At 43.5% G+C, this 27447-nt stretch overlaps 1 protein-coding gene across 2 annotated transcripts in view; it reads right to left on the bottom strand.

The window, feature by feature from the left end:
* AP3B1 (adaptor related protein complex 3 subunit beta 1) overlaps positions 1 to 27447 on the bottom strand; it is a 1836520-nt gene that overhangs the window by 1568938 nt on the left and 240135 nt on the right. For both annotated transcript variants that reach the window (XM_085632261.1, XM_085632260.1), the window contains exon 3: positions 24911 to 24985. In XM_085632261.1, the coding sequence (XP_085488387.1) occupies positions 24911 to 24985 (75 nt within the window). The remainder of the gene's footprint in view (positions 1 to 24910; positions 24986 to 27447) is intronic.

Below are 27447 nucleotides of genomic sequence, written 5' to 3'. Positions count from 1 at the left end.
TTGCCCATCTTAACTCGCTTTTCTCTACTTCATTTTTACACCATTGGGATACTTTTATGTTTCCATCGGCCCCTAATCGTTGCCAGAAGCGAAGCAGGGCCATACCAGCTAACATACCCTATGAAGTCAGTCCTAATTCAAATCTTACGGCCTGAACCATTGACGATTGAGGGAGATTAAATAAGTTTTTAAAATTTTTACCTTCCTCCAGGTCCCAGGTCACCTTCCCACTTAGATATATCAATTCAGCACCATACAGAAATTGTGGAGGTACCATAGCGGAATAAGCTTTTAGCACTGGGCCATCCGACATTTCACCATAGGCTTTGTTAAATATTTTCAGGCCACTGATTGTTGTTGAGGATCTCAATTTTAATGCATCTAAATGGGTATACCACTTCATGCTCTTCTCAAACCATAACCCCAGGTATCTGTATTCGGAAACTGCTTCCACTTTCTCGGTCCCCATCCACCAGGTAAAACCGGATTTCTTTCGGCCAAAAGTCATAGTTTTGGTCTTATCCAAACTTATCACCAGTTTTTTCTTCAAACAATAAGCTTTAAAAGAGTTCAGTTTCCTTTGCTGGCCCACTTCGGTCTGGTCCATAATTACCAGATTGTCAGCATAGAGTAAGCAGGCAATATGCTTCCCATCTAGTTTCGGGCTAGCCCCAATTGGTTCCCCTAGAATCGAAGGTAGATCTGCCAGGAACAAGGAGAACAACAGGGGGGCCAATACGCATCCCTGCCGTAACCCATTTCCAATCTGTATTTTCCTGGATAAACTACCATCTATATCTAGAATTATCTGGGCCCAATTTTTGGTATGCAGGATTTGTATCGAGGGTAACAGTTCATTTGGGATCCCATAGCTAGTTAGGTCCTCCCATAGCAGCTTCCGATCCACCAGATCGAAGCTGCCCTGAAGTCTACAAAGCAACAAAACAAATTTCCCCGTGTTTCCATTGACTTCCGTGCTATTGCCCATAGCGCAAAACAATGGTCAATTGTTGAGTGACCAGCTTTAACCCCCCCCCCCCCCCCCCGTTCCGGCGAGATTATCTGTTTTTCCTCTGCCCAGTCTTTTAATAAATTCAATAATGCTTTTGTGAAGACCGTTTCCCCTATATCTAGGAGATTTATCAATCTGTAATTTTTCGGTAAATTATAATCACCCGACTGATATACATCCAGCTTAAACTTAACCCTTAGTTTTCTTTCCTTTTGTCTAATCTCAGCCTTTACCCTCCTACAATCTTCATCCAACCAAGTCTTCCTCAAGTTTACAGAATTATTCCTACCCATCTCTGACTTTTTTGCCCTAAACTTCTTCTTTAGGGTTTCCACCAGCCTTCTCAAGGATGATTCATACCAGGTTATTCCAACATTCACATACATTTCTTCCATTGAAATTTCCTGCTGGATTAACAATAGCTTTTTAACATGCTCTTCAGTTATACATGTTCTCAGCCGTTTTGGATATTCAGCATGTATCTGTAACCCCCTTTCTCTATTTCTATTGTTGCTTGATAGTTGGATTTCTGCCCTCAATGGATAATGATCACTGCCTGACATTTTTACTACCTCAAAATGTTTAATTGTCTCAAAACACCAGGCCTGGCAGAACATATAATCAATTGGGCAAAATTGCACAAAGGTCCAACTTGATGGTCGATCCAGATGAGATCTCCCATTTGCACAGATCATGCCCAATGAACCCATCAATTGGGTAAATGTCATATCCTGTGCCGAGATCTCACCTTTTGGAAAGATAGCTGCTTCTATATTGTAAGAGTCTAAAAATTCTTTATACCATTTATCCACTCTTCGAGGATCTAATCTGTGATTAAAATCTCCTACCACCGGTACTAAATCCTTCCGATACTTTACACAAATTGCCGCTATATCTTCTTTCAAATTTCCCAAATTTACTTTGTAATCATTATCCTTCCCCTTATGTATGTATACATTTATGACACATATTCCTTCGTATCGAGGGTCGGTCTTCTGTAATAGGACCCTACAACCTAATGCCCAATCACAGAATAGCTTTAACTTACCAATTTTCCTTGCTATCTGTGAAGAAATCAACGTTATTTGGCCCCCAGATGGTCTCCCCAAATTCTTTTTCTTTGCTGCTTTGGAATATTGGATAAACATACAATATCATTACTCTTTATAAATTTAACAAAATCTGTGTTTACACTTATTTTCTTGAGACCATTTATGTTCCATGAAATGGCTGATAGGCTGTGTGACGTCCAAGGTTCCTAATCAATTTCACTCAGGAAGCCCTCATCATCCAACCTAAAATCTGGGGATGCTAGATGGTTGAATCTATTTCCTATTAATAGGTCTGTTTCATAGCTCGCGGATCCACTCTCTGTTATCGTTATTGCAAGATCTTCCTTCCTATTCCAGTTTGAATTAATTAGTCTTATCTGCCGTAGACCTAGACCCGCATGCTTCGTCAAGAAGTACTGACCCTGTATTTCCTCCTTTCTTACCTGTCGAATTCCCTCCCTTTGCAGCTCAGTTTTGGCTTTTTCTACAGCATTTTTCACCATGGCTGAGTGAAAGAACTTTGGTCACATCTCCCCCTTTGCTGCTTGTGACAAACCCCACTTCTTTAAGATCCTCTGTGCCAATGCTACTGAGACTTACGCATTTAGCCATTGAGGAGAGAAGTTGGGATCGGTTTAGAGGGTTTAGTTTCCTTACCCTTTTCCCGCCTTTAACATCCCTATACGGTTCTAAGAAGATCCATAGGTCTGGGGAGCAGTCTTGCCCTTTCCCATACAAATCCCCCTTAATTCTGAATTCTTTTTCCTTTAATTTATATTCTCCCTTATCTTTCCCCATGGGTACCTGGCTACCATTTAGGTTTCCTGGTCCCCCCTGCATCATCGATCTCCCTTTTATCCTTTTCCGTTCTTTCATCTCCATCTCCCTCGATGTTCGTACCAAGTCACTTTTACCTTTCTTTGGTTTTTCTAACTTTGTATGATTTCCTTCACCTTCTACCTGAATCTTTGCTTTCGTCGTTTTTAAATTTTGCATTTTTTCCCTTTCTTTACCTTTATGGTCTTTCTTTCCTCCATCCTTTTCTCTTATTCCTTACATGACGGTTGGTATGGGGTCTTTTAGCACGGGCTACCCCACCCCCTCCTAACCTCAGGATTCCGCTTGCATAGTATCTCCTTTCACCCCATTTCTTTACAATCATTGGCTGACGAGATACATATACAGAGAGTTCCTCATTCTTTAAATTTAGGGCACTCAACCCTACTTCCTCCTTTTTACAGCCTATCCCCTCCTGAACTACATCAATCGGGCTCGCTAAGGCGGGCATTAAACCTCTAATCCGAGTCAGCTCACCTAGCATAGCCTTGGACTGCTCTCCTTGTGTTTTTAAAAGGTCATTATTCAATACCAAGACCTCTAGTAGGCCTTGCAGGGTTTTTTGCAGGACCCACATAACTTCAAGCATGGAGGTACTTGAAGTTCCTGTAACCTCAAGCCCACACAGTGGGGCGCGCGATAGATAATTCTCTATACCAAGAGAATAAACATCTCCCTCCTTCTCATTTGGATGGGTCATCGAGCCAGTTAAGTCTTTTGAGCTTAGCTCCATACTGCAGATAGTTCTTTCTTCGCCTTCATCCTCTATTTCTCGCTCAAGTGGCCACTGAGTCATTTTCGGTGAGGAAGACAGCCGTGGGTTTAAGGAGGCCTCAGATAAATTAAGTGCAATCTGATTTATGGAAATTAAATCCTCTTTGCCCGCTATTCCAGAGGTTGAATAATCCATTGCCCTTGTCTCCTTCTCCCTCACGTCCTTCCCCTTAAAATGTCTTCCAAGGAAGTCTTGTATTGAATTGATACTGATACGCCACCTTTTTCTGCTCTTCGATTCACTGGCTTAGGGGTTAGGGTCAGTGATTGTGCATTTCTTGTCCGTCGCTTTTTCCTTTCAATTGGGTCACTTGCCACCCCAATTTGATTGTTTACTCTATTTTCTTCACTGGGCTCTACAGGTTCTCCTCAATATCCTTCTCGGTCTTTTTCCCTGTTTTTGCAGTCTTACGAGCTCTCGCTTTGGTCGGGGCTTTTACCGGTGCCATTTTCTCTTCTCTAGCTTTAACTTTATTCTCCCCCGGCTGGGTTAGGATTACCAGAATATCTGGCTCGTTGGGTACAAGCCTCCTCTGGGGGTACACCGTCTCTTATTCCAGGCACTAGATTTAGGTTTAGATTATGTACCTTAGGGCTATCGACGTCGATTAAATGTTGGTTAATTTAAACCTTAAAGGATAACTTTTAAGTCTTTAAACCACTACAGATTGCTCCAGCATAAAATAACTGTTATTCAGCACTTACCTCTATTCCCACGGTTTTCCCCTGCACACTTTCCAGCCCCTTATTATCACCTGCTTGTGTATTTTTTCCCTGACACAGTCTCCTGCTTTACTCGGCTATGCACTGCTGATTTTCGTCTGCTCTCCTGTTGTCCTTTATTTAAATACGCAGAATAAAATGTTCTGCCCGCTAAAATGCTGTAGCACCACTTTCATCTTGCCGGTCCGCGACAGTGTCAAATTCTGCCTCTCGGCGCATGGACGTATGGGCTGCACAGACTTCCAATTAATTTACTCGGACCTTCCCCGAGCCTTCACCCTGTCCCTTCCGTGCCTGTGCAACCAAGGTTCTTTCACCGAATCCGCCGTCGCCACTCCCGAATCCGCCGTCGCCACTCCCGAATCCTTAGGACCCCGATACACAAGCCGGCGGAGGCACTACTCCACCACGGCGTTGGTCGGCGTTCAACGTTCGGCGCTCGTCAGCGTTCCTCAACGGCTTCCCTCGCATTGATGCGTCGCACCTGGAGGCGGATGCTGGCTTAGAGGAGGCGAGAGTGTGCAGGCTAACCGGGAAAGAGGATACACATTAAATGAGTTTATGTCATCTATGGGAAATACTCTCACTGGTGGAGTGTCCGTAAATGTCGGCCAATAGTTCCTCTTTGATGATCTAGTGGACGTAGACCATGCTGGGAGCTACATGCGTGGTGGTGTGAATGAGCCCTCCGAGATTTTTGGGCGGGCATTGGGGATTCTGTTCTGGCCCTGTGTCAAGATCTGCTCCTTGTCCGTGAGCAAGGTCTGTGTCGAGGAGTTGTCTCTTTAGATAGCCTGGAGCTTGTTGGGGACCTAGGAGAGCTGGCCTCTGCCAGGTGGGCAAGAGGAGTCTTGGCTCATGGAGTTGGCTCACAAGACTGTGTCCTTGGGGAGACCGTGAAGGTGAATATGTCAGAGTATTGAGAATCCGGACTGTGTGTGACAGGTCAGTTGCAGACCCTCTCCAGCCACCACAGAGAAAGGTTAACAGGTGGTTGTGAAGCCTCTGATTGATGAAGAGAGTTGTATCTCCATATAGAGGAGTGAGAGGAGGCAGAAGAAGATGAAGCTCATCCATGTGACCTTTGTCTACGGGGCAGATGATTTGCGTAAGTTTGTCTGTTGAAGGCGATGAGTGAGGCCTCAACGTCATACGACCCCCTCCTTGCTGTCGACAGAGACTGCCTAAGAGGTGTCTGTGCCTGCCTCGACGTCGCATGACGTGACCAACAAGTGTGCCTCAACACCCATGGTGTCGACAGCTATGACGTCTGCCTTTAGGTCGAGCAGCGCCTGGTTACGGCTGACGGAGATGTGTGCCTTGAAATCGAACAGCAACTGGTTACTGCAAACAAAGACAAGGGCCTCGACGTTGAGCGGCGCCTGGTTGCCTTGATGGAACTGTGTACCTTGACATTGGTCGGCGTCCTGTTGCCAACGATGGAGACTTTTGCCTCAATGTCGAATGGTGCCTGGTTGCCATTGACGGGGACTATCTCAGTAAAGTGTGTCTCAACGTCGACCGGTGGTGGAAACTAGTCGATGGCGTCCTAGTCAAAGAATGCTTCAACGTCAAATGGGTATGACCGACCGTCCACGTAGTGGTGTGATGACAATGGACCCTTGATGTGGGCTTCGATGGCTTGGTCTTCACTGTCGATGGAGGCTTTCTTGGAGTCGAGTCTCTCGATGTCGCCATTATCATTTTGCCTCCGATGGCTGCATTGCAGGCGAAGTGTGCCGCGAAGTCGGGGGCACTCAACGTCAATCCCAACGAAGAACAAATTGGTATTTGTCTACCTCTAGATGCTGGTCTTGTTCTCCTTTTTGCACGCCTACTTGAAGATCTGCTTCTGGAACGAGTGTTGTGAAGAGAGGAAGCCTTGGAAGCAGCTGGAGGATGTCCTCCTGTCGATTCTTTCCTCTCTTGAAGACCATGGATACGGATTTTCTCTCCATCTCTTAGAGTTCTTCTAGAGAGTTTCTGGCACTGGTGCAAAACTCAGGCAGATGCGAATCCAGTAGGCATAAGATGCAGATGGAATGGTTGTCAGACTGTACCTTCTTTTTGCCACAGGCAGGGCAAGTGACAAACAAAGAGGGCATTTTTGCCAGGAGGAAATACAAATTTGTATCAAACACATTTTTCCTCATTCTAGATGTAAAAGAATGTCGAGTGAAGCAGAGAAAGATTAATTTTGAAAAACAATTTCTGACAAAGTCAAAAACTAAAACAGCTCAGTGCTCCAGATCCTCACTGAATGAGCCAGAAAAAAGAACTGACCCAACTGTCACCAGTGGGGCATGATGAAATACAGGAGGTCCTGGAGGCCTTAAAGTGACAGAATTCACTTGTTATGCTTTTAATGGAGCCTGTTGGAGAATAATGCCTTTTGCATTTCCTTACAGTTTTCTCTTCAATAAAGACTGTGTTTAACCTTATGCTCTCTTTCTGATTTATAGAAATGCTTGCGTCTGGTGAGAGGTTTATTAAAGGAAAAGTCAATGTAGATACGGCATTTTCAGCCCTAACCCAGGCTGCATATATATGTACTACATACTTGTTTTTATGCAATACATACATATATATATTACATACATCTAAAATGTGCTCCAGGGTCCTCGCACGTAGGTGGGAATATTCAAATGCTTATGACTATTGATTAGTGTTAGAACTGGGGGTCTCTAGTTGGTCGAGGCAGTAACCTTAGTCCAAATAGGGACCCTTGCTTCTAGTCAGGGAAAGGAGGGACACCGTCTTTGATAACCCCTGCTCACCCCCTGGTAGCCTGGCACGAGCAGCCAGGCTTATCTTCAAGGCAATGTGTAAAGTATTTGCAACCACGCTCCCAGTGACAGTGATAACACCACAAATGGACACCACACTGATGTATAAAAATAGCGGTATCTTTATCAAGAAGAAAAATACAGTAAGACCAAACGATAAAAATCCAACATAAGCGTATTCGTAATATTTCACTTTGCCGGTTATTAGGCCAACAAACACTTGTAGGTTCTTGCGGTATTAAGGAGCAGTATACAATGTTAAAATACAGTCCTAATGCAATGTTATGCAGTTCATAATGCAGTTGGTGTTATCAGACTAATGCAGTTCGTATGCAAAAATAATGCAATCCTCAATGCAAGTAATCAGGCAATTCGTAATGCAAGAATAATGATTGACGAGATTAGCGCGGGCACCACTAGGCACCAACCACAGATAACAGTCCCAAACTTCCGAGGGCAGCCCTGGTACTGCCGGGTAGGTCCGGCCGCTAGAGGACTCAGCGCCTCTAACGCGATGCAGCGGAAGAGAGGCGGGAGCACTCCTGTACTCCTCCTGCACGCCTCCCCAGGCCACAAACGCTTGCAGCTCCCGACCAGAGTCCAAGCCTTACCTGGGGGATGCGCTGCCTCGCTCTCTCTCCCTCCCCGCTCGTCGGATGTCCTGCTGGGCGCTTCCGATGACGACGCAGCTCCGATGCAAGGCAACGCTGTAGCCGGACAGATTAGGCAGGGCTCGAAAAATCTGAAAAATGGTACTAGTCCTGCAGGTCTAGTACCTTGAAAAATCTTCTCGACCTAACAGTAACCTACTTGACCTCCGTCTCTGAAAGCGGAGCAAATGTGACAAGATAACAAGATTTAAAGGCATCTTTATTGCTCATTTGCTTTGTGAGCAATAAAAAGGCCTTTAAATCTTGTTATCTTGTCACACTTTCTCCGTTTTCAAAGACAAAGGACAAAAGTTAGTATGTTTTCCTACTCGCCAGAAAGGGCGAGTAGGACCTAAAAATAGCTAGACCTCATTTAATTTACCTCCCAAATGCGAGCGGTCGAGTGGATATGTCGAGCCCTGGATTAGGGCGCTGCTTTCTCCGTTGCTGACGATCTTGGGCAGATTCCTCTTGCAAACAATGATCACGATTACATGACAACTTCCTAAGCTTTACAAAATCCTTCAGCACGTTGCGGCTCGGGCTGGCGACCTTCATCCGCAGCCTCCGTTACAATGGCGGTTCGGGCCACAAACAGCTACACAGCAGCGTGGACGATGATTCACGCTGCGGGGGCACAACAGTCAGGGGGCACTTTCCAGCCAGCACCATGGACCCCACTGCAGTCTCAGGCTGCACATGCACAAAGCGTCGCTGAGACTCGGATGGGCTTCGGGCCACACAGTCCCGGGGCAATGCTTACAAAGGTCTCAGGCTGCAAAAAGCACACGCACAGAGCGCCACTGAGACACACTTGGAAACTTTGATGTTCCACAACAGGGAGCCAGCTCTCCTCGGGCCCTTGGGGACAAGTTACTTCGGGACACAGCAAAGTACTTTCAAGCAGGGGGGCACAGCACACAGCAAAGTCCTTTAGCCTCTCCTTAGTTAAATCAGCAAATTGCAGGCCTGCCCCAGAACACACAGCAAGGGTCAGTCCTTCTCTTCAGTCTTTTCAGCTGTTCTTCCTTGGCAGAGGTTCCTCATGACAACAAAGTAGTTTCAATTGCTGGCAAAACAATTTAGGAACAATAATTAAAATGACATGGACCTGCAAAGCGAACAAGAAAATAAATGCATATACTAATGGATAAAACAATTGAATTTTCTTTATTTTATCACATTAAATGTAAAATATGAAGGAATTACATGTCATATTCATGTTTCTTCATGCATCCAAAAATGAAACAAAATAAGAACATATATTTCATAAGGTTATTGAGTGTTTAGACCCATAGTTTCTTTTTCATCAGAAATCAAACTTTGATAATAATTCTTAATAAACAAACTCAAATATATATCAATGTTAAGTTTGTAAAGAACAACGAATTCATGTAGTCATGGCTTTATCGATGTTGAATCCTACGCGCGTTTCGGCTTGAAGCCTTCATCAGGACGCCATGTAAATATGTTTCATTTAACCTAAACAAAGTACATACAAATAACAGTGAATAATGGTGTTCGCAAAGAGGTCCTATTTGTACAAAAAAGCCTCTAAATAGAGAGGAATAGAGCTAGATATCTCAATGTAGTAATTTCTACAATTTATTATCAAAACATTAGTCCATCAGTTATATACAATTCTAAAAACAGGAAAAAGCAATAAAATGTTTTTGCTTGGTACCTTATAACCCCAAACCCAAGTGTGGTTTCATAGAACCATGAAACAAAAAGAAAGATTAGAGAAAGTGATTTGCCCCCAAAGATTTGAGTACGCAGACCCTAAAGAGCATATTAACTATAATAGATATAGTGAATTTTAGATGGAGCACTGGGGATATAGAGCCATTAGCAAGCAATTGATATGTTAAAGATACTTAGTGCACGCTATGCGTAAAAGCATGTTAATGAAGACTTGTTTTCATTGGGAGCATGCCACATATTAATCCTAGATAGAATTCTATGTTACCTTGGGAGGGTATCAGTATCGGAAGAAAGGGCAATGTCGATCTGATATGACTATGTCAGTCTCACGAATAGGATCCGATCTGAATTACTACATTGAGATATCTAGCTCTATTCCTCTCTATTTAGAGGCTTTTTAGTACAAATAGGACCTGTTTGCGAACACCATTATTCACTGTTATTTGTATGTACTTTGTTTAGGTTAAATGAAACATATTTACATGTTGTCCTGATGAAGGCTTAAAGCCGAAACGCGCGTAGGATTCAACATCAATAAAGCCATGACTACATGAATTCGTTGTTCTTTACAAACTTAACATTGACATATATTTGAGTTTATTAAGAATTATTATCAAAGTTTGATTTCTGATGAAAAAGAAACTATGGGTTTAAACACTCAATAACCTTATGAAATATATGTTCTTCTTTTGTTTCATTTTGGGATGCATGAAGAAACATGAATACGACATGTAATTCCTTCATATTTTACATTTAATGTGATAAAATAAAGAAAATTCTATTTTTTGTATCCATTAGTATATGCATTTATTTTCTTGTTCGCTTTGCAGGTCCATGTCATTTTAATTATTGTTCCTAAATTGTTTTGCCAGCAAATGTTACAAGCACCCTGATTTAGGAATAAGTTTCAGGGGCACCCTTATCTTTTCAAACAACAAAGTAGTTTCAATCCTTTTCAGTCTTGATCAGTCCAACGTTGAGGGGTTTCAGCTCTCATAGTTATACCCCTCAATGTCTTTGAAGTCTTTGTGTTCAGGGGGCACTGAACCCTGTACAAACCAGTTCTGGGAGTCTTCCTGTCAGTGGCACCTTCTTCCTTTGATAGGGGGGTCTGGTTCCTCAAGCACTCAGCAGGAGGTGGAGTCATTGTTTTATGGCAGCAGCCCAGGCCTCTTCACCTCCAGGAGGATACTCCTCTCCCCCTACACTCCAGATGCAGGTCAGCCTGTTGTTGTCTCACCTACCCCTCTCCTGGGTCAAGAGACTTGCCAGATCCTATCACATTCAAATCCAGACAGTCAACCCACAGCCAGGCAGAGACACACAAAATTGTTAGAACAAAAAACACCAGCCACTTCTAACACACAATTCAAAAACCACCTTCACAAAAAGATGTGTTATTAAGTTGTGAGTTCAGGCACACTAAACTTCCCCTTTCCATCTTACGCCTATGGGAAGATAGGCTGGAAACATATTACACAGCCTTCCCCATTCTGTCCTATGGGCAAGATGGCCTTGCAACAGTGAAAAACAAATGGAGAGTATTTCACTGTCAGGACATGGTACAAACCTCTGTACGTGTCCTACCTTTCACAGACACTGCACCCTGCCTACGGGGGTACCATGGGCCTACTACAGGGGTGCCTGATGTGGATGGAAAGGGAAGGGTAAGGCCTGGCAAGTGGGTGCACTTGTCCGGACAACATGGCAGTTAGCACACTGTGCGCAGGCACTGCAGTGGCAGGCCTGAGATCTCTCTTTAGGGCTACTTGTGTGGGTGGCACAATTAGTGCTGCAGGTCCACTAGCAGTATTTGCATTACCAGCCCTGGTACACATAGTGGCACAAAGGCGAAAAAATACCAATTATGGACAACCAATTACCATAACACTTTATACAGGGAGCACTTGCACTTTGACACTGATCAGAAGTGGCAAAGTGCCCAAAGCATCTAAGCCAGTAAAACAAAATCCATCACAGCATCAAAAATAGAGGTAGAGGCAAAAAGTCTGGAGTAACCACGCTAAGAAATGGCAGGTCTAACAATTAGGATCCCCTGGAAGAGAATAGATCTAACCAAGATCTCCCCACTGTTGAAAAAGACCTTGCAACACCTCCGAGTGGAGACACCATTCGTGATTCGCTAGGCATCGTCTGCGGAATTTGTTCACCCTGGCGTTCATAAACCTCGCAAGGTGTTGAACCACCAGGAATATGCCCTAATGCTCCCACCATGTCCAGAGAAGCAGGGCCTCTTGACAAAGGGTCCAGGACCACACACCAATCTCATTTTTGCAGTACAACATGGCAGTGGTTTTTTGTCCATAAACATCGCCACCAGCCTTCCCTTGATAGATGGCAGAAAGGCGTTTAATGCCAGCCAGATCGCTTGGAGGTTGATATGGAGCCTCCTGGTCTCTACCTCTCGCAGATGGCCGTCCAATCCCAGGGGCGACTCATCTGTCACTACTGTCAGATCTGGTTGGGGTATGGAAAGGGGTCTGCCTCTGACCCAAATGTGGTTCGTTAACCACCAGTGAAGATCTTTAGCAGTGCCCTCCAAGATCTGGACCATGTCAGAGAGATTCATGTGATACTGCTCCCACTGGAACTTCAGGTCCCACTGCAGGGCCCGTATATGCCAGCGGGCATGTGTCACAAGCAGGATGCAGGAAGCCACGAGTCCCAGGAGCCTCAGATTCAGACTCACCGAAACCCAGAATAGAGGCTGGAATAAAGGTATCATAGCCTATATATACTGGATTGGCTGTTTGGGAGGATAAGTCTGAAACTGCACTGTGTCCAAAACAACTCGGATGAAAGGGACCATCTGAGAAGAGGTCAGGTGTGACTTCGGCATGTTGATAGTGAACCCCAGCGAATACAGGAGGTTCGCCGTAGTCTGGAGGTGGGAGCCGAAAGCAGACTGCCTGGGATGAGCCCGCCTTCAACAGCCAGTCATCGAAATAGGGGGAAGACTGGCACCCTGGATCTCAAATGAGCGACAATCACTGGCATCACCTTGGGAAACACCCGAGGACAGTCCTACCTTTTTATGTGCGGAGTGTCCTCCACATTTGCAGAAGTAAAGAAACCACTCATAAAATACCTTTATAAATAGGAAACAAAAATCATAAACTCACACAAACTAGTAAGCTTACCTTTGTGAATCGGGCCCAAAGTGTCTAGTAGTGAGCAAGAGAAAAAATTGGCTTGAAAGCTGATCTGCAAAATCGTTCCTAAAACAACATACAACTATAAGCCTGTACAACCACCTGCCCCCATCAGAGTCATTACTGGAAGCCTGTGAACCCGGTCCTTGACAGTTTGATGATTTAGACCATAACACAATACAAAATTGAGGAAATATTTAATTTAATTTACAAACCAACATTAAAAAAAAAAAAAAAACAATTTTAAGGTCTAAATTCAATTAAGGCAACCCATCATTGTTATTACTATAGTACCTATAGACTACCATAGACCTAATCATAGTACTGAAATGGCAATACTACATATAGTAGACTATGCATTACTTGCCCTCGACCAGAACAAAACATGCCTTTTAATCCTTCTTGACCCATCATCAGCATTCAGCTCAGTCAAGCTAGAGCTGTTGCTAGATCACCTGGAAACCAGGATGGGCTTCTCAGGGTAAGTTCTAGAATGGTTCAAGTCCTTATTGAGGTACAGAACACAGATTTCTGGTGAATCATAACCCATCACCTTCTTCCCCCCCACTCAGATCTTAGTTCCACAAGGCTCAACCCTCTCTCTGTCACTATTCAACCTATACATGGAACCACTAACAGATATACTGCACCTTGCCAACATCTCTTTCCACATGTACGCTGATGACACTCAGATTTACATGATGGTTTCATCTTTGGAGGAGATCAAGTAAAAAAACAAGGCATTAAAGGCAACAATGCTATGGTTAACCAGAAATCAGCTCAAACTAAACACGCAAAAAACATAATTCCTCATTATATCCCCCATAAAAAATTTGACCGCTGTAAAATAATGGAAAAGCTCTATCACCGCACTTAACTGCACCCCGAACATGGTGGATTCAACCAAATGTTATGTTATGTTGTTATGTTAGGGTGATTTATAAAGTGCACGATTACCCGAAGGTGTCCTGGCGCTGAAACACTTCTCTCAAGACAAGGCTGGGCCAGCGGGATTATTTATCAAAAAGCCAAGTCTTCAGGTCTTTTCTGAAGCTTAACAGATTCTTAGCATTTTTCAGGTGGAATGGGAGCTCATTCCAGGCCTTAGCAGCGCCGAAGGTAAAACTTCGACCACCCCAGTGGGCTTTTTTTATTGGCGGAACAGCGATCAGTTTTGCTTCAGAAGATCGAAGTATGCGCATAGGTTTATACCATTGGAATTGGCTTTTGAGGTGTTCCGATCCTTCTCCATGCAATGCCTTGAACACTATACATAGTGATTTGAAGTGAACCCGATTTCTAACAGGGAGCCAATGCAGTACTAGAAATCGAGGCAAATTTTGGGGTACCTGTGAGGAGTCTAGCCGCGGCATTTTGGAGCATCTGGAGCTTGTGCAACAGCTTTTGTTGGATGTTCAAGTATAAACTGTTGCAATAGTCCAGTCATGATAGCACCAAGGCCGTGACCACTGTTTTGCGACCGTCCAGCGGAAGGAGGTCTAATACTTTTCTCACTATTCTTACAACGTACCGTGTTTTGGAAACAACCGTATTAACCTGAGCTCCCATAGTGAGTTTTTCATCTAACAGTATCCCCAGATTTTTTACTTTTTTTGCTGGAATGGGCAGAGACCCCATTGAGGACGGTCACCATGAAGGGGTCCAAAAACTGGGGTTGTTCCCAAACAGCATCACCACGGTTTTATCAGAGTTCAGCCTCGAGCAGTTCCCTGCCATCCATCGTCCAACTTTTTCCATGCAAGACTGGAAACGGCTATCCAACCCGGTTTCTTTGCCAGGTAGTAATGCTACCACAATTTGGGTATCGTCTGCGTACGAGGTGACCCCGAACGCAAATGCCTGATGACAAGGATGAAACATATATACTAAAAAGAGTCGGGCTCAGGGATGACCCCTGCGGGACACCACATGGTAGTGAGAAGGGTTTAGATTGAGATTTCCCCAATGCTACTCTCTGGCTTCTATCAGTTAGAAAATAATTCAGCAGCTCCCAGGCTTTGCCGATTACACCACATTGTTTTAAACGGTCCATGAACCTCCCATGATGGACAGTATCAAATGCGGCTGAGAGATCTAACAGGATCAGGGCTGCTCTACCTCCCTAATCCAGAGCTGATCTTATCTCATCTGTGGCTTTTATCAAGGCCGACTCGGTACTATAACCCTCTCTAAAACTGTGTTGGGAGGGGTCTAGCACTTGTGCATTCTTCAGGAATTAACTCAGGGCTCCAAAAATCATAAAAAATGCACTAGACCTGCAGGTCTAGTAACCTACAAAATCTCCTAGACCCAACTGAAATGCACTTGACCTCTAATCTGAAAGCTGAGCAAATTTGACAAGTTAAAAAGATTTAAAAGCATTTTTATTGCTCATTTACTTTGTGAGCAATTAAGATGCCTTTAAATCTTGCTATCTTGTCACATTTCCCCTGTTTTTAGAGGCAGAGGTCAAGTGTCAGTTTGTATTCCTACTCGCCAGTAAGGGCGAGTAGGACCTAAAAATAGCTCGTCCTGAATTAATCTGACTCGCAAATACGAGCGGTCGAGTTAATTTTTCGAGCCCTGTAACTGAGTTGTCTATTCATGGCCTTTTCCACAATCTTCGCGGGAAGAGGGAGGCGGGAGATTGGCCGAAAATTTTTGGGATCAAGTGGGTCAAGGCTGGGCTTTTTAAGAGGTAGAATGGAAGCCATCTTCCAAAGTTTAGGGAAAAGTCCATCTTCATACATACCGTTAAAATTAGCGGTAAGACAGCATGCAATGGGGACAGGGGCCAGTTTAATAATTTTCAAAGGGCATGGATCCAGAGGTGAGCCAGATTTTGCACCAGTTAGCAGGTTCAAGGTATCCTGCACCGTCATAGGGTCAAATCACTTGGAATTACTACTGATAAGAGCCTGAACATGCAAGCCCACATCAACTCGTTAGCTAAGAATGCCCATTTTCACTTGAATTACATTAGGAAATTGAGACAATTCATGAAAACAGCAGACCTCAAAATGGCAGTCCAGGCATTAGTAACCTCGAGGATCGAATACGGATGCACTACACTTTCAGGGCTTCCCAATATTACAAACGCTCCTTCAAGAGCCTGCCTAAACACAGCAACAAGGTTTATAACAGGGTCTAAAAAAATTCGACCACATCTCTTCTCACCTGAAGTTGTGGACTGGCTACCATATGAAGCCAGAATTCAACTCAAAATAGCATATATTACACACAAAGCGTTACACCTCAATAAACCAAGGTATCTAGTTTAGAAACTGGTGATTTTCGTGTGTAACAGATCTTCCAGGAGCGCCAGAGATCTACTACTGAAGCTACCGGAAGAAAAAAACGTATGACAGAGCATTCTCTGGAACGACACCGGGAATCTGGAACTCGCTACCTATACGCATCAGAAGATTAACAAACACCACAAGATTCAAGAAAGAAACCAAGATATTTCTAATGTGCAAATTCCTCCTGTAACCTTTTCCGTTCAATCTTGCAGCCTCACCTATAAACTCCCACTTAATCCATGCACAAACATCTCGTACTAAGGTCTCATCCCAACTGATATTTTCAGGGGTTTACATTCAATGATGTCAAAGGAAGGACTAATTTGTAATATGGGATCTGCTAGATTTACATTCTGTGAATGTGCACGAGTTTTTGTTGCTGGATGAAGTTAATGTTACGGTTTCTGTATTGGTAAATACTTTTGTGCGAAAGGTACAATAGAAACCAAGTATATATGGTTTTAATGTGAAGGGCTCTGATACCCCACGGGGTCAAGTTTGCGCAATATAAAACACTATAAATAAATAGTCTGTTTGATGCACTGGCACTCTGTAGTGTCCTGCATATATATTGTAAGGTATTTTACCTCCCCTGCTCAGCCAGTGCCTGTGCTCTGACTCATTGGAATGTTGGAGTCTGATGATGCCTCGGAATGTTGGGACTGAGAGAGGCAGAGTGACAGTTGGTCATGGGCTGAGCAGCTGACAGGCAGCTCCTGGTGGGGCTGTTATATACCACTTAACTACCTGATGTGTTGAACCTTACTGCCTACATGGGCTACTTCTTGCAGGTATGGACTCTGGGTACTTACCTTCTTAGGGTTCATGTTTGTATTTACAAATTAACATTATTTTTCTCTACATAGGGATGGGAATGGGTACTTGCCCCATTTTCTCACATACATTTGCCTACACAGGCTACACACGGTCTTCACCCTTACTTAGGGTACCGTTACATGGGTTTCAGTCCCATCTACGCTGACATCACTGCCCTCACACAGGGTGCGTCTTATGGGTCTTTGCCCCATTATTATTCTACAAGTGACCTCTACATGAGGGTTGTCCTTTAACAGGCTTTCACATTTTGGGTCTCAGTTCCATTTACATATTCACCCTTACACTTGGTACTATTTCATGGGTCTTCTACCCATTACACAGTCACCCTACATAGGGCGTCATATGGGTTACAGTCCCATTCACAGTGCTCCTCACACTCTTACATAGGAGTAGAGGACGGTCATTGTCTTTCTACATTGAGTCATATTGCTGGGTTTTTTCAACGCAATGTTAACTCTCATAATTTATTTGAATTGTCTTTTTGAAAATTGGCAGAGGATTAGTTGCACATTTGTATTTCCTTTCCTCTTCTCTGTTTTCACTTATGTCCAGCTTTCCTCGTGATGTCATACTTATTTTTCATCCTTGGTCTCTGGACTTACATTTCCTGTTGTCTTGCCTGGTCTCCAGCCTTTTCTCATGTTATTGTTCATTTTTGTTCTTCCCTGTTCAGGAGGAGATCCGCTTTCCCTCCTCTCTGTGTCTGTGTGTAGGCTGGTGTCCGGTTTGCGTCGTGCCTTGTTCTTCCTTCCCTTCCTGCGTGCCTGGCCAGTGGGTGCGTTCAGGGGTTGGTCCTTGGTGCGTCTATGTCTCTCTGTTCTCTGGTTGTTTACTTCTCTTTTTCCTCTGCATACTTCTCCTTCCTACTCTTTGTTGGTGGGTATGCGTCTTAACTTTTCGTTCTTATTCACTCATTGCTTCTTTCACCTATCTCTGCTCTCTCTCCTGTTGGGCACTCCTGTGTTTCTGTATTTGTTTCTTTGTCAGAGTGTTTGGGTCTTTCTCACTTGTGTATTCTTGCTCTTTGCTTCTTCTTCATATTCTACTACCTGACTGTTCGCTCTGTCTTGCTCACACTTTTCCTCGACGTTCTCTGTCACTCCGTTGTTATTTTCTTGCGATCTGTCGTTATCTTTTATCGTATTTTGCATTGTTCTTCTGTTAGAAGGAAAAGGATATATGTAGTGCCCTGCATATATATTGTAAAGTGTGTTTACCTCCACTGCTCAGCCAGCGCCAGTGGTCTGACTCATTGGAATGTTGGAGTCTGATGATGCCTCGGAATGTTGGGACAGAGAGGCAGAGTGAGAGTTGGTCATGGGCTGAGCAGCTGAGAGGCAGCTCCTGGTGGGGCTCTTATATACCACTTAACTACCTGATGTCTTGAACCTTACTACTTGTTATCTTCATGAAATAAATTTTCCTGAATTACAACCTACCTCACTACACACTCTTACATTAATCAATCAGAGGATACCATGTTATATCTAACCAGTAAGCATCACCTGTTAAATAATTCTGATAGCTGTAACGTCATTCTCTGATTTGTTAAATATTCTGTATTTATTATGAAATCAGTAAAAAAAAAAATCTGAAATTAAAAAAGAAGCTTAGATTTCAAGAACACTTTGGGCCTTCACTTATTGTTTGAAGGAGACCCACCGTATTTAAAGATGGCTGCCATTCAGTGAATCCGCCAACATGGCGAATGGATTAACTGCAAAAATTAATCCTAAGTGTGCTGCATGTTCCTTGGCACTCTCAGCATTAATTTTTTCTATTTTCGCGAAAAAAACTCCTAAAGCGAAAGTCTGTTTTAAAAATACAAAGGCCTAGGCCCATGGAGTTTTCTTCATGTGTGAGGGCCGTTGTTTATATTCCCTGCTATTCCTTGTACGGCTGAGCCAGGCAGGGAAAATTAATGATAGTAGTCCTGCCATATAGAGGACGGAGCTATCGCTACTGTGACCAAGTGGCGCTAAAGACTAGGGTTTACGCAGGCAGAGCCAGCTGAGGTTAAGTCATCGGAAACCCAGTGGTTTCCATGGTAAAAAAAGGCTGTGGAACCCCATATTTGGTGGGCAGTACATAAGATAATATATGACAGCGTTAGCACTCCGCAAACTCTAAACCAAGCTCCTTGCATGGTCCACTGTTATTGAGAGAAACATATAATTATTTTGTGTCTCCAACTATTGTCCAGCTTGGTTATGTATCTAAGATGTTTTATTGCTCATTTTTAACAGTAGTTCTTAACCTTTTGACTTCTGTGGACCCCCAATTCATAATTACCGGAATTCAGTGACCCCACTGAATTATTATTTAAGTCCGGGGATCCCCACTAATTCAATAATGGAAGAAGGGGACCGTGGCTCCAGCAATGTCAATGATTTGAACCTCAAAACAATACACAGAAACAATCCTTCATCAAACAAATACACAAATGATGCATTATTTCATTAAATTCACAACCACATAATAAAAAAAATCTAAATTTCCAATTTAATGTGAAAGCTGATGCTTTTCTCAATTTCAATTGAGTTCACCCATCATCCATACTATATTCTGTTTGATATATCTGAACTGCTTCCCCGAGTCAATATGAGGAACCTAAATAACGGTTTCAATTTTACAGTTTGCTTTTTTATTTAAGCACACTGTTAATCTGTCAATATTATTTGATTTTCTAAGAAGTCACAGACCCCCAGTGGTGCCTGGACCATACGTTAACAAGCATTTGCAACTGCAATCGGTCTTGCATTTGTGAAAGTTAAAGCTATTGTAAATTATATAGTTTTTTTACGTATATTTATTTGTTTGCAGTGGAATGAATGTATGTTTGTAGTGCAGATCAATGAAAAGAGATAGTTTCTGACAAGTGCCTACTGCTATACCACTTAATATACAAGAGCACAAGCTTGCATATAAGAGGATTCAATAATGCTAAAACAAAAAAAACATGCTAAACCAGTTCTATAAATAAATTCCATTTTATTACACTTACGTATTTATTACATTATATATTTCCCATTTATTTTGAGCCTCCAATACAAACATAACTTTGCATGCCTTTGAAGCTGTTTTTCAAATTTGAGTGCAAACCGAAAATATGTTGACTACAATTTAACGTGCGCTAATTAGGAAACAATAGCCAAAGTAAAACAGAAAAAGAATCACAAGGCACAGAAACGACGTGAAATTAAATAAAAAAAAATTAAAGGTGCCATTTCCCAAAGTTGGCATCATTTCGAATTACTTTTATTGCGGCATTGATTTGCTGCTGAAAAGTAACATCTGGGCTAAAATATCACAGCACTCAGCAAGAGTAGTGTAAGAAACTACCACAACCTGTCTCGCCATATTTAAGTTTCCCTGATATCAATAAGGAAAAAAAAGGCCTATCTCACTTGGCAGAAAAGTGAACGTCCATGCGAACCCATGGCCCAATGCGCTAGCAGCTTCTAAATCCAAACCCTGCTGCAATGTTATGTTAATTATATTTCCTAAGCGCAACGGTTACCCAAAGGTGTCCTGGCGCAGGTTACTGCCTTCCGAACAGAGAAGTACCTGATGACCTATGCGCTGAAAAACCAGGTTTCAATCCTTTCCTGGATGTCATTAGCTCAGTGGCATTCCTGATAAGGAAAGAACCTCATTCCAAGCCCTTGCAGCACAGGTGATGAAACTTCTTCCACCCCAGTTGACTTTTTCAAAGGAGGGTATTAGCACACCTTTGGCTCCTGACTAGCGAAGAGCTCTTCTGGGAACGTTCCATTGAAAACGCAATTTCAGGTAATCCAGCCCAATTCCTTGAAGGGCTTTAAAAAAGGTACACAGGGATATAAATTGTATCCGTTGTTTGACTGGAAGCCAGTGCAGCCTTTTTATTTCCTTCGCGACAGATGCAAACTTTGGTGTACCGGTCAGCATTCTAGCTGCTGCATTTTGCAGGAGTTGGAGTTTGTTTAAATGTCGCTTTGAATGTTCAGGTAAAGGCTGTTACAGTAGTCCACACGTGAGAGAATGAGAGATGTTACCACTACACGTTGGGTGTCTTCCGGTAAAAATTGCATTTTCTTGATCATTCCAAGGATGTGGAAGCTAGCGGAGGCTACCACGTTTATCTGGTCCCCAAAGATAAGATTGTTGTCTACTATGACTCCCAGATCTTTAGCTTTCCTAGTTGGTTTAGAGAGAGTGCCTAGTTCTTCCGGCCTCCAATCTGGGGTCCAGAAATTGGCATTATTTCAAAAAATAAGGACCTCCGTTTTGCCGGAGTTTAACTTCAGGCAGTTCATGGTCATCCACATCTTGACCGCTTTCATGCAGTCTTGGAACCTTTTCCCTTTCTCTAACTCCTGCCCTGGTTGCAAAGACACCACAATTTGCGTGCGTCCACATAAGAGGTTACCTGAAATCTGAAAGATCTAATCAGAACCACCAGCGGTGACAAGTAAACATTAAAAAGTGTGGGACTAAGGGAGGTGCCCTTTGGTACTCGACAAGGTAGGGAAAAAGGTTTGGAGCGGGCTTTGTCTAAATTCACAGCTGGAATTCTTTCCATCAGGAAAGATTTCAGAAGCTTCCAGGCATTGCCCTGAACCCCGCAGGCCGACAAACGGTCCATCAGAACTTCATGGTGCACCATATTGAAGGCCGCGGAGAGGTCCAACATCATTAATGCTGCATTTCCTCCCTGGTCCAGGGCTTATCTTATTTCTTCCATGGATTTTATAAGGGCAGACTATGTACAGTGTCCTTTCCTGAATCCATACTGAGTGGGATCTAAAATGTAGTTTGCTAGGAGGAACGCACTGAGTTGAGTGTTCATAGTTTTTTTCATCCAGTTTTGCCGGCAGGGGGGAAGACGAGATATTGGCTGGTAATTATTAGAATCCTTGGGGTCAAGGTTTTGTTTTTTTAACGAAGGAAGAATAGATGCCGTCTTCCATATTTTGAGAAAATGCCCAAACTCAAACATGGCATTAAATAAGGGGGTGAGTGCAATGCCAATAGGTTCCGGGACTTGTTTAATCACGGAGTCTGGGCAGGGGTTGTAGGGGGATCCAGACCTGGTGGAAGCCAGGAGATTTATAGAATCTCGCTTTTCCAGCGGGGAGAAATTGTCCAGAATAGGCCGTGGGTCAGTTATCATTTTGGCTATGGCTCATCCATTCCTTCTATTGAGGAGAGTCTAAAGGACGAGAGAAAAGCTTTCACCTTCTGCCGAAAGGCGACAATTTCCTCTCATAAATCTGAACACCTCTGATTTTTCGGAGGGCCCGGGCGGCCAATTTGGTTACCATCCTAAAAAGTTCTTTAGTTCAGGATTTAGCGAGTGTAATTTGATCTGTGAAGAAGGCCCTTTTTGTATTAAATAATAGCCTTTTGTAAAGAATGAGACTCTGTTTGTAGAGTTCTTTTTCTGCCTCATTGTAAACTCTTCTTCTGTAGCGGTCTAAACGCTTACAGGCAAGTTTTTGTTTCCTAAGTTCTTCGGAACACCAGGGGGCTGAGGGTTGAGAACGTTTGGAAAACCATGTTTTCACCAGGGCTAATTTATTACAGGCTGTCTCTATCCACTCCGTATAGCAGGTTGTGGCTTCTTCCACTTCGATGGGAAAAGAACAAACCTTTGCCATAAAAAGATCTTCTAGCTCTGTACTCAAGTTAATTCCAGGCTCTTGTTTCAATCTGCTTCTTGGGTGCTCCCCCCGCTATAGTGAAGGATGGGAGGGGCCAACTCAAACTGAATCGCAACATGATCTGTCCAGGCAGGTGGCAGCAACGCTGTACATGTTAATTGTGGATGGTTGGAGAAAATCCCATCCAAGGTGTGCCCTGCGACATGAGCGGGACCTTCTACGTGTTGCCTTAATTGTCCACTATGCATCACCTCGACAAGAGTAGTTGTAACAGGGTCAGTGATTGCTTCCAAGGGAAAGTTAAAATCCCCAAGGATGTGACTGAATCGGAGCAGAGCCCATCCTCAAACAAGGTTCCAACCGAGGTCAGGAATGCATTTCTTGGGCCTGGTGGTGTGTACAGAAGAATGCCCTTAAAAGAGTTGTGATGAGGGGTATAAAAAGTAAAAGCAAGTGCTTCGCGAGCCAAACTGGATGCTGTCAGGAAGGCAGCATGCAAGGAGTTATGGTATATAACTGCCCCCCTCCTAAGAGGTCTGTTTTGTGTGTGACAGAGAAACCCAGGTGGGGTGGCTTTAACAAGATCAGGCCCGAGGCCTTATCTTTCCATTGTGCAATTATATGGAACTGTTTTAGTAGAAGATTCAGAAAGCAAGCATACAAGTTTATATGCGTGCTTTTCAAAAAGAGCGACTTACAATATCTATGTAAGGCGCTAATTTACTTTGAGGGTCTTGAAAAGATCCATGTAAACACTGTAAATAATTATTTTACATGACACTTTCAAAGGAAAAAGATAAGACGTCCGCAAACAAGATAAAAAAAATAGACGGCCCACAAACTCTGTTAAACAAGAAGTGTTGTGAGGGAGCAGTACCATAGGCTGTCACTAGGTCTCCCTTGGGACCTGTTTTGGCTACATATGGTACTGCACCCTGCAATATGGCTAGGGAAAGGATATGGCGCACTGATGAGAGCTGCTGACTGGGAAGCTGCAGATCCGTGTTCAAGTTTGGTGTCGACTCAACATCCTGTGATAATGAGCCGATTGTTCAATTTCCACCAGCGTATGGATAGGTGCACTATATAAATAAAAGCAACTAATTTAAAATAACATAAGAACTCAAAGCAGCGATCTCGGGGGCGGGTGTGGGTAGACCTCAAAGGGATAGTAAACAAGGGCACTGCACTGGTAAATCAACGTAAATTAACCAAACTAAAAAACTAGCAAAACAGCAGTGACCTTGGAGGGGTGGTGGGGACCTGCAAGCAGTGTTGTGGGAGGGGGAAGGCACAGGGAGATTAAGGGACATGAAGAGGCGAAGCAGTGTTGTACAAGAGGTGAGGCACACAGCAAGCAAATGAAATGACCTAAGTTTTATTGCACAAGTAAACCGAACTGTTAACGAGCAAAGAGGCAGGCCAGCTAAAAAAAAAGAGAGTTCTCTCTAAGTGTACAATAAGAACACATGTAAAAGGGACAGTCCACATGGGAGGAAACAAAATTCCAAAAGGAGGGACAACTAAGTGTGTTCACCAATGAAAACCCAGCATTTCTAAAAGACAGCACGAGAAACCAATGAAAAAGATGGGCATTTTATTAAGCTCATCTCCTAGATGCAACATGCCCCGAAGAGACAGTGCATGCGCTGCCTAAGCGAGACCTAAAATGCACTGATTTAGGACATTTCAACATGGAGAGCTTCTTTAAAGACAGAGTAGCAGTGGGTTATAAATACTGCTGTAGGCCTGCTGCTATTTGCAGGTTATGCTTTAATTCATAACTTCTGGCCTCTCTGTATGTTGTATTGTGCAAGAGTGAGAAAAGTACAGAGGGTGTGGGGAAGGGACAAGAGAGGATGCTGCCCCCTTCCACAGCTCACACCATCACTGGCAGGCAGATGCAGAGATGGCTACAACCATAGAAGGAGAAGCCCTCCAGCCCCTCTCTGCCTTGCTAAACTAAACAACCTGGCAGAATCAAGTGAGAAGTAGGAGCTGAAGAAGCTTCTCCATTTCCCTTCTTTCACAGCTCCTACCGCCAATATTTTTTAGCTAATGTTGGGGCCAGGCACGCAACTACAACTGTCACACGTACTTAAATGGCAGTTATAACACACTGCTGAAGGCATTTTTGTGTATGTGTATTTTGTTTTATTATTCTATGAAAATAAACGTTTAATTCTAACAAAAAAGGTGCACTTTACTATTGTTCAAAACTGTACAGACTGCACATATGCACTATATTTACCAGTGGAAGCAAAACTTAGAAAATAAACCTATTAACCAACATAGTGGGGCACCATAATTAGAAAAGATATACAAAGAATGTAAAACGAGTCAATTAGCAGTAATAATGGAAACACGTGCACATTATCCAGATAACGTTTTCAATTTTAAATGAGCGTTTCATACTTCAATATTTTTGCTGGCCACGTTCTTCACAACAGCAGGAAATAATTCAGAAGCATTTTTTCCCTTCGAAATCATCTGAAAGAAGGTAAACAAAACTTTTGTCAGGAATACATTATTAAACACTTTTTGATTTTAAATGACTTCCATAAGTTACAAATATACCGAGTCATCTTCAAATGTACTTTACAAAAAATAATACGTTGAGCTTGGAAAATTCACTTGCAAATTAACTGACACACTCCTTAGGCCTATGGCTGTGTTCTACACCTTTATGAAACTGCTCCATGGCTTTTCAAACCTACTAAGAACCCTTTAGGTGTCCGGCGTTATTGCAAGTGGGCATCAAACCTACTAAAAACCCAATAGGTGTCCGGAGTTATTCCAAGTGGGCATCAGACCTACTAAAAACCCTATAGGTGTCCGGCGTTCTTGCAAGTGGGCATCAAACCTACTAAAACCCCAATAGATGTCCGGTGTTATTGCAAGTGTGCATCAAACCTATTAAAAACCCAATAGGTGCCCGGCTTTATTGCAAGTGGGCATCAAATCTACTTACAAAACCCAATAGGTGCCCAGCTTTATTGCAAGTGGGCATCAAACCTACTAGAAACCCAATAGATGTCAGGTGTTATTGCAAGTGGGCATCAAAACTACTAAAAACCCAATAGGTGCCCAGCTTTATTGTTATGCTATGTTATGGGGTATTTGTAGAGGGCACTGCAACTCCGGGGAGTGTCCCGGCGCTGTCTTGACCCCAAGACAGAGCATATGGGAGACCTAACAGCAAAACAAAACAACTCTTCTACTGTTGGAAGCGCCAGGTTTTTAAAGATTAGCCTAAAGCTAAGGAGATCCTGTTCTTATCTAAGGGAGAGTGGCAGACTGTTCCATAGTTACGCGGCTGCCACCTGAAAGGAGCGCCATCCTTTACGTGAATGACAGAACTTTGGTACGATTTTCAGTTGGTGGGTCGATGACCGCAGAGTTCTGAACGGTTTATAGGGTTGAATTGTATTCCTGATGTAAGGGGCCCTGATGTTATTAAGGGCCTTAAAAATCAGCACCAGTGCTTTAAAACGGACCCTTTTTTCACTGAAAGCCAGTGCAGGGACTTTAGGTGAGGGGTCATGTGTGACCTGGGTCGGACCATAAGCACGGCCCTTGCCGCCGCATTTTGAACTACCTTGAGGCGGCTCAATAAATAGTCCGGAAGGCCCAGATACAGCACATTTACATAGTCCAGCCTTGACGTAATCACTGCTTGGACCACAGTTTTCCTATGTGAGATAGGGAGCAGGGGGAGGAAATTCCTCATCATTTTTAATAGCCCAAAACAGGTGCCAGCCACCGATTGGACCTGGGACTTCATGGACATGTCAAAGTCAAGTTTCGCCCCTAAGTTTTTTACGGTGGAAACTGGGCTTACTTGGGGAGGGGGGGGGATGGGGGGGGGGAGAAGGAAAGATACATTTTGGAACCACCATTGGCACCATTCGTCGTCCGGAATATGTCCAAAGTAAATAATTTCAGACTTGTTGGAATTGCATAGTAATTGTTTTAGCCTGAAGCAGGCAAACACCTTGGTCAAGCAAGCATTGACCTCATTTCCTTTTAGCGCCTCATCCTTCTCACAGGTAAACAACAACTGAGTGTCATCGGCATACAATATCATTTTTGCCCCATGTTGTTCTGCTAGGGGAGCAAGAGGGGCCATGTATATATTAAACAGGGTTGGGCTTAAAACAGAACCCTGTGGGACTCCTACATTCAGCGGAGGAATGAGGGCTGAGAAAGGAGGGGACCAGACTGTTTGCTGGCGGCTTTCTAAGAAGGAGGAGAACCACCAAAGCACTGTGCCCCCAATACCACTTTGATTCAATCTGTGTTGGAGTAGTTAGTGGGGCACGGAATCGAAAGCTGCCGAGAGGTCTTGTAGTATCAGCACTGCCTTTCTTCCTCTATCAAAAGTAGTCTTGATCGTCTGAGACTTCCAGCAGGGTCGTCTCCGTACTGAAGTTAGCTCTAAATCCAGACTGGCTCGGGTGTAGCACCTGACTTCCCTCAATAAAATCAGTAATGGTGACATTCACGTATTTCTCCAGTGCCTTGGAGAAGTAAGGTAGGAGCGATATCGGTCTATAATTGCTGGCTACCAAGGGATCAGCTGAGGGTTTTTTTTTTTTTTGTTTTTTTTTAAAAGCGGGAGAATTTTCCATGCTTCCAGTTTTCCGGCATCACTCCCTCAGACCGGGATAGATTCAAAACCCGGTTGACAGCTGGATTCATTACCTCGGCAATAGATGCCAGGGTTATTGCTGGGCAAGGGTCCGAGGGAGATCCGGATTTCAAAGCCTTCATAATTTTAAGTGAAGTGGCCAAAGGCATAGGTGGATTCTCCAAGAGGGTATCCTCCGAAATAGGGAACGCAGGGAAAGGCATATCAATATTGCTCTCCCTGTCCAGGGGTAGACCACTGAACGAATCCTGAACAGTTTTGATTTTCTTACAAAAGTATTGCGCAATAGGATTCGTCCATT

Source organism: Triturus cristatus, chromosome 2_1, assembly GCF_964204655.1.
Source record: "Triturus cristatus chromosome 2_1, aTriCri1.1, whole genome shotgun sequence".
Classification (NCBI taxonomy): domain Eukaryota; kingdom Metazoa; phylum Chordata; class Amphibia; order Caudata; family Salamandridae; genus Triturus; species Triturus cristatus.
This window is presented reverse-complemented; position numbering and strand designations above follow the sequence as displayed.